The sequence below is a fragment of the Primulina eburnea genome, chromosome 16, assembly GCF_022965805.1.
Source record: "Primulina eburnea isolate SZY01 chromosome 16, ASM2296580v1, whole genome shotgun sequence".
Classification (NCBI taxonomy): domain Eukaryota; kingdom Viridiplantae; phylum Streptophyta; class Magnoliopsida; order Lamiales; family Gesneriaceae; genus Primulina; species Primulina eburnea.
This window is the reverse complement of record NC_133116.1, coordinates 8,230,701-8,238,950: the sequence shown is the minus strand read 5'-3', so window position 1 is coordinate 8,238,950 and position 8,250 is coordinate 8,230,701. Positions and strand designations below refer to the sequence as shown.

General features: G+C 33.6%; 1 protein-coding gene across 1 annotated transcript; it reads right to left on the bottom strand.

Annotated features, from left to right (window-relative positions):
• Positions 1–925: 925 nt before the first annotated feature.
• On the bottom strand, positions 926–3,322 carry LOC140817416 (transcription factor HHO3-like). The gene is made up of 5 exons (XM_073177085.1): positions 2,944–3,322; positions 2,546–2,838; positions 2,138–2,444; positions 1,973–2,049; positions 926–1,479 (listed from the first exon to the last, which is right to left on the bottom strand). The coding sequence occupies exons 1-5, from the start codon at positions 3,044–3,046 to the stop codon at positions 1,162–1,164; spliced, it is 1,098 nt and encodes a 365-aa protein (XP_073033186.1). The 5' UTR covers positions 3,047–3,322; the 3' UTR covers positions 926–1,161.
• Positions 3,323–8,250: the final 4,928 nt, after the last annotated feature.

Below are 8,250 nucleotides of genomic sequence, written 5' to 3'. Positions count from 1 at the left end.
ACAAATCAAAGATAAAGAACAATAATACTTTTGGGGATGTTGATCCGATTCAAGACCAGTCTCGTTATTCTATCTTTTAATTATATTATCGTATTTTATGCTTCCGCATTTCCTTTCAATCGCATTGTAAAGACAATTATTGATTTATATAATAGACTGACTTTTGGTTATTTGATGTATTACGTGGCTTGTTGTTATACGATTTAAATTGTTAAACAAAGCCGAAGACACGTCTCGATTTCGGGGCGTGACATCCCAAGGTATCACCATATCATATCACCAATACAAAATTTAACTTTCATCAATTATAGATTCGATATCTTTTGTCACAAAATATAATTAACACAAATCTATAATTATATTGTTAGCATAAAATATTTTGTATGAAGACTTTTTATTAGTCCAACGTGCATGAACACGCGGGAGAGAGGGTATATCAATATAGAATAGTAAAGAAAAGGTTCATTCCCATGGCCCATCCACTCGTTTTCTACACTACACACAGTATTTTGACAAGAAACTTCTTTTGAAGGAATATATAGTTGATTCCACAAGTTGGAATAAATCAACCCAGCATCGAATTTATTTTATATTTCTGCGGAACTGTGAGCTAATAACGTGAATCTTACCTCGTAATTTGGTGGACTTTTTGTCTGAAATGAAAATATTAAAAAGTCTCTTAGATGCACAATGTGTTTTGGGACATAAGATGTTGGTCCATCCATATGGTTATCTGGTTCGAGATATTCCACCGGATGCTGCAGCTCGATCCAGCGAGATGGTTATAGATATTTCATTGGATGCAGATCACTCGATAGGTAATCTATCAACCCATTAATAAATATGGGATGCGCCCCTATACTAACGTATTTTGCGACGTAGGATTCACATGATCTAAGGATGACATTGTTGTTCATCGTAGAAGATCTAAATCCATTTTTATAACATTCCGAGGCCGTCATTAGTTTCTTTAGTCTTTAATTGTCATAGTAATAGTAAATATATGTAAAAACCTCCAAATTCATCAGATACAAAACAAACAACAAGCACACTAGTGCAACAAAATGAACGGAAAAAACCAGCCTTTGTAACTCTATGCTTAAACAAAATGATTATATTGATTGCGTTGTCATTGCAAATGTTTCTACATTTTCACAAAAATCAGTAAGACGGTGAGGTGGTTGTCGTATGAGTGGAGGACGATGTCGCCGGGGAATGGGATCCATCAACCGCACCTTCACCACTTTGTTGCGGGGCTGCTGATGCCAATGCTTCTCGAAAGGGTCGTGCCACCGAAGCAATTGGGGCATGTATTCTGGCGGATGGAGTGGCATCCCCGGATGTTGTGGTTGTAGCCATGATGGCATATTCTGGTGGCACCCATACTCCTCCCACTACCAAATATTGAGGTGTTTGTTGCGAGTTACTGCTGTTTTGAATCGGAGGACTTGGTCTCGATCTCGTGTGTAATCGATACTTCTGAAAAATGATCGAAAAAAAGTAATTCAGAATGGGGTATATATGCCACAAAATTAATATATTAAAGAAAGAAATTAAGGGATAGACTTAATCTTTCTATGAACATGGGAAGGAGGGAAATTTTCCCAGAAAGCATATTAGAATAAGGTCTAAAAGTCGGAATAAATTAAAGCTAAGACAATCTTCTTTCTCAAGACTATTGATCCCTTCACATTATTCTTGTTCACATTACGACCACAAAAGTCCTTGCTTCAAGTGAAAGTTTCTCCCATGAGATTCTTCACCTAAACCATTTAATAACAATCCAAGATGCTATTCCCATTGGCTCGATAATCCAAAATAACCGAAATAAACTTTCATCGCATCCTTTAATTTGTCAAGATACATCAAGATATTTGCATTATTGTGAAATATCATGAAACTAAAAGAAAAATCCAAAAGAAAAGGGTCACGAATGCTCAACTTTAATGGGGAAAAGTATGAGTTCACAAACCTGTAAATGACTTTTAACCTCATCATTTGTGAGTCCATCAACCTTCATCAATTCCCTTATCTGTTTAGGTGTAGCAACTGCATAATCCAATCAACAACAACATTTATCAGACAATCTTGGATCAATATTATATACTTAATCTGATTTTATAGCTAATATATATACCATGGGAACCACCAAGTTTATGAAGGGATTGCACAAATCTTCTGTGTAAATCCGGCGACCAACACCTCCTTGCCTTTCTTAGAGACTCCCCTTCTTTCTCTTCCTTCTTATCCCCGCCACCAGTTCCCGCCGTGGAACTGGTGGATGCCGGTGACGGTGACTTATTCTTTGGTACTTGCTTAGGAGCAGTTGAAGTTCCGCTAGTGCCTGAACTTTTCTCCTTCTTGAATGGCTGAAATGCATGACCATCACATCGGCCACCGCCATTTCTCGTCACCTCCGTAACTACCACCTTTCTTGGTGAATGCTATACTCCAAAAATTAAAATTCAAAATTAGAAAAATCCCACATGCTTAAAACATTTTTTAATAAAAAAACTAAAAATACAATAATCTTCCGGAAAATCACCTCTTTGGAAGATGGATCTCGGGACTGATTCCAAAGCTGAGCAGATCTAAGCCAGTCTGATTTCTCGGAATTCTTCTCATTACCATTCTTCCCATCTGTATTACTCATATCAGCTAAATCTTTATTTGGTTTCTGGGATTCTTGTTCTTCACCATCAGATTGGGACGAGGTCCTTTTCAGCGGAATGAACTCTTCAAAAACCGGACACGATGTCTGCTCAGAACACTCAGATTGCCCACGTAAATTACACTCTGTTGTCGCCCATGATAACTGATGTTTGCATGACTCAATCGCTGCAGATTACCAATCTAAAATAAGCCCAGAACCATCAAGAAAAAGTAAACAAAAATGGAAGAATAACAAAATTGTTTAAAAATCATAAACAGTATGATTGATACCTTGTGTAACAAGCTCAAAACAGAGAGGAAGTTCACGTCGGAAAACTTGAATCTTGTGATGCTCTTCCTCTAAAGCTTGTATGTAATCTTGAAATCTCTTCATGTTATCTGAAAAATCACTGTGATTAATTCAGACCGTGGATTGTCTTTCTTTCTGATTTCCTTCACTGTACCTTGTCAAATTCTTTATTTTCACCCCTCGATTTTTTTGGCTAAGTGAAATCATTACAAGAAATCTGTTAGAATCTGAGCCACGACAAGGACAGATTATGTAGGGGGAAGATACCGACTTCTTGTTTCTTTTTCCTCTTTCTGTCAGAGATCCGAATGAAGAGACTAGAATAAAGGGATCTAGAGCGGAATCACGAAAAGGAATAATCTTGGTACCCAATATATATTTACAGTTAAATTAACATTATTGATATTAAAAAAAATTCTTGGCTCGAGTCAAAAATTAGTCTTAAAAAATGGATTAATGAGATTATATTATATGAATTTTTATATATCAAAATTAATAATAAAACATAAAAACCAATAATGTAAGGAGCTTTAATTTCTTTTAAACTCTCGTGAGACAATTTCACTGATAAGTTTAATGAGACGAGTTTTCTGTTTGAGTCATTTAATTAAATATAAGTAGGATTTACCGGTCTCACGAAAAAATGGTAAAATTATTGTACTTTTTAAAACTAATTATTCTAAAATTTAGAGAGTAAATTGGGGTTCTATTGCCTTCTTCCAAAACAAAAATACCACAATTTAATTCCATAATGAAAATAGCCAAATAAAGTTTATTAATGAGCATGTCTATCTTATCTACACAGCTAAAAAAAGTTATTATCTCGGGTAAAAATTTAATTCCCAAAGGACCAAACCATACATTAAATTCTACGCTTTAAATATTAAATATTTTGTTATATAATATATATTAAAAAATAAAAAGGAAAATCATTATTTTCGGGAACAAAATAAATAAACTGCGATATTTAATTGAGGTGGTGTTGTTGGCGTGGAGAGTCTGGAGACATCGAGGTCGGGCCGTCGCGTACTGATGAATATGTTATTTTGAGATTTTTAGAGAGAAAAAGTGTGAAGGTATTTATCATTTGCACCCTATATTTTGTGTTTATAATACGATATCACAAATTCAATTTTATAGAAATACCAATATAAGTTTTGAAAAGTAATATGTTTGAGTGTAATAATTGTTTTCGTTGAGAGAGTGATCGAACAGTTATATATGAGTTATTGTACGATTCAAAATATTAGAGTTATATAATTACCACAACTATAACTTTTGGTAAAACGATAAATGTTCGGTCTTAAACAATCGTTTTATTTAATAAAAAAATATTATAACCTATTTAATAAACATATAATGTTATTCATACAAATTACATTTGTATTTAATATAGTTGCATTATTATTATTTTCTTAAAAATATTATACAAACAATCATCATAAATTATAACAAAATAATCACAAATATTTTTACCATAATTATCCGCAGTTTTATATATATATATAAAAATTAACTAAATTTCAAAAAGCTAAAATTTGTGTGAGACAGTTTGACGGGTCGTATTTTGTGAGACGGATCTCTTATATGGGTCATCAATGAAAAAATATTACTTTTTATGCTAAGAGTATTACTTTTTATTGTAAATATCGGTAAGATTGACTCGTCTCGCAAATAAAGATTCGTGAGACCGTCTCACAAGAGACCTACTTATTTCAAAAACGATTGTGAGATTATCTATAAAGAGCCAACTATATAAAAATGCAACTTTTGCACAATGACACTAATAGGAATGTAAAATTAAGAGTTTATCAACATTGTTGAAATATTAATACAATGAAACTTTTATACTTTAAAAAAATATAGATTGTTGTGAAAAAGTAAAAATTTATGGTAAAAAGTAAAAATCTCAAACTCTTAAAATTTACCAAACTACAAACTTTATAATATTTTTCTCTCTACTCAATTGTGATTTTCTTCACAAATGAGAGATCTATTTATAGAGTTTCATTACACATAATCCAAAAAATAAAATACATCATTACCTACATCATCACACACAAATTTATAATTTTACAACTCTTATTTTCAACATTCAAATATTCAACTATTACTTTTCAATATTCAAATCATTTATTTTCAACACTCCCCCTTGTGATGATGATCATGATACGATGATGTCTTCATTACGTGTTTTGTACTGCCTCGTTAAAAACCTTACTTGGAAAAACCCATTGGGATAAAAACCATAGTAAGGGAAAAAGAGTGCAGTCACGTAAACTCCCCCTGATGTTGACATGAACAATTCTTCACAAATTTCGTAGATTGCGCATCCCAATATTATATAAGTGCTTTCTGAATATTGACGTAGGAAGTGCCTTTGTGAAGAGATCTGATGAGTTTTCACTTGATTGAATGTGACGAACATCAATACACTTATTCTTCTCAAGCTCCTTGGTGAATGCGAAGAACTTAGGAGGAATATGTTTAGTTCTGTCGCTTTTTATATATCCTTCTTTCATTTGAGCAACACATACAGCATTATCTTCATATAGTATCACAGGCTTCTCATCGAATGATAATCCGCATGAAGTTTGGGTATGTTGGGTCATTGATTTTAACCACACACATTCACGACTTGCTTCATGTAGTGCAATAATCTCGGCATGATTTGATGAAGTTGTTACGAGCGTTTGTTTCTGTGAACGCCAAGATATTGCAGTGCCTCCACGAGTAAATACATATCCAGTTTGGGAACGTGCCTTGTGTGGATCAGATAAGTATCCAGCATCAGCATAACCAATTATACTTGGATTAGCATCTTTTGAATACAAAAGTCCCAAGTCTGTCGTTCCTCGTAGATAACGGAATATATGTTTAATTCCGTTCCAGTGTCTCTTTTTTGGATATGTGCTAAATCTTGCCAACAAATTCACGGCAAAAGATATATCAGGCCTTGTACAATTTGTAAGGTACATAAGGGCACCGATGGCACTTAGATATGGTACTTCTGGACCAAGAATATCTTCATCATCTTCACATGGACGGAATGGATCCTTTTCTATGTTTAATGATCTAACAACCATTGGAGTACTTAAAGGATTTGATTTATCCATATTAAAACGTTTAAGGATCTTTTCTGTATAATTTGTTTGGTGAACAAACATTCCACACTCTTTTTGTTCAATTTGTAAACCCAGACAATACTTGGTTTTTCCAAGATCTTTCATTTCAAATTCTTCCTTCAAGTATGACACAACTTCTTGAATTTCTTTATTCGTTCCAATGATGTTTAAATCATCAACATATACAGCAATAATTACGCATCCGGATGTTGTTTTCTTAATGAAAACACAAGAGCATAATGAATTATTTACATATCCTTTTTCATCAAGTGATCACTTAGTCGATTGTACCACATTCGACCGGATTGCTTTAACCCATATAATGATCTTTGTAATTTCACAGAATAACATTCTCTGGATTTTGAACTTTGTGCTTCAGACATCTTAAATCCTTCAGGGATTTTCATATATATATATTACTATCAAGTGATCCATATAAGTAAGCTGTAACAACATCCATAAGATGCATTTCTAAATTTTCAGATACCGCCAAACTAATCAAATACCGAAACATAATTGCATCCATCACAGGAGAATACGTTTCTTCATAATCAATTACAGGTCTTTGAGAAAAACCTTGTGCAACAATTCGAGCTTTATATCTTACTATTTCATTTTTCTCATTTCGCTTTCGAATAAAAACCCATTTGTATCCAACAGGTTTTACACCTTCAGGTGTAAGGACTATAGGTCCAAAAACATTACGTTTATTTAGCGAATCTAATTCAACCTAGATGACATCTTTCCATTTTATCCAATCCTGCCGATTTTTACATTCACCAAAAGATTTTGATTCATGATCTTCGTTATCATTTATGATGTCGATTGCCACATTATAAGAAAATATATCATCAATTTCATCTATATCTTTTCGGTTCCATATTTTTCCAGTATTAATGTAATTGATAGAGATTTCATGATTCTCGTCAGTTTGTGATTCTGACAGAACATTTTCATCATCATGTGTTTCTTCAGGAACACCATTCTCTATTTTGTGATCATCATGTGTTTCTTCAGAAACATCATTCTTTATTTTGTGATCATCGTGTTTCTCTATGAATTTTCTTTTTCGATGATTTTTATCCTTGGAACCGACTGGCCTTCCACGCTTCAGGCGTTTAATGACATCATGAGTATCTTCCATTTGTTTCTTTGGAATTTCAATTCGAGCAGGGGCATTTGCAGCATGTATATATGATTTAGTTACCCCTTTTGTGTCTGCAAATGCATCTGGTATTTGATTTGCTATTCTTTGTAAGTGTACAATTTGTTGTACATCTTTTTCACATTGTTTTGTTCTTGGATCCAGATGTAACAATGATGATACATACCATGTAATTTCCTTTTCGGTATGTTTCTGTTCTCCCCCTAACATTGGGAAGATTTCCTCATTAAAATTACAATCAGCAAAACGTGCTGTGAACACGTCGCCTGTCTGAGGTTCAAGATATCGAATGATTGATGGACTATCATAACCGATATAAATTCCAACCTTTCTTTGAGGTCCCATTTTCTTTCGTTGTGGTGGTGCAATAGGCACATACACCATACATCAAAAAATTCTCAGATTAGAAATGTCTGGTTCTTTACCAAATGCAAGCTGTAATGGGGAGTATTTATGATATGCACTTGGTCTGATGCGAATTTTGAAGCAGCATGTAAAATTCCATGTCCCCATAGAGAAATATGGAGCTTTGTTTTCATAATCATTGGTCTAGCAATCATTTGCAGACGTTTAATCAATGATTCAGCCAATCCATTCTGTGTATGTACATGAGCAACATGATGCTCAACAATGATTCCCATAGACATACAATAATCATTGAAAGTTTGGGAAGTAAATTCACCGGCATTATCAAGTCTAATTTTCTTGATTGTATAATCGGGAAACTGATTCCTCAATTTTATTATTTGAGCAAGTAATCTTGCAAATGCAACATTTCGAGTTGACAATAAACATACATGTGACCATCTGCTGGAGGCATCAATCAATACCATAAAGTATCTGAATGGTCCACATGGCGGATGGATTTGTCCACAAATATCACCCTCAATACGTTCAAGAAACATTGGTGATTCAGTTTGGATTTTGATTAGTGATGGTCTTATAATAAGTTTTCCAAGAAAACATGCTTTACATTGAAACTTATTATTCTGAAAGAT

Coding starts and splice junctions, on each gene's coding strand:
- LOC140817416 (XM_073177085.1), bottom strand. CDS start 3,046: ATGAAGAGATTTCAAGATTACATACAAGCTTTAGAGGAAGAGCATCAC. Junction 2,445..2,545: donor GAGATCCATCTTCCAAAGAG/GTGATTTTCCGG, acceptor TTTGGAGTATAG/CATTCACCAAGAAAGGTGGT. Junction 1,480..1,972: donor AGGTTAAAAGTCATTTACAG/GTTTGTGAACTC, acceptor ATCATTTTTCAG/AAGTATCGATTACACACGAG.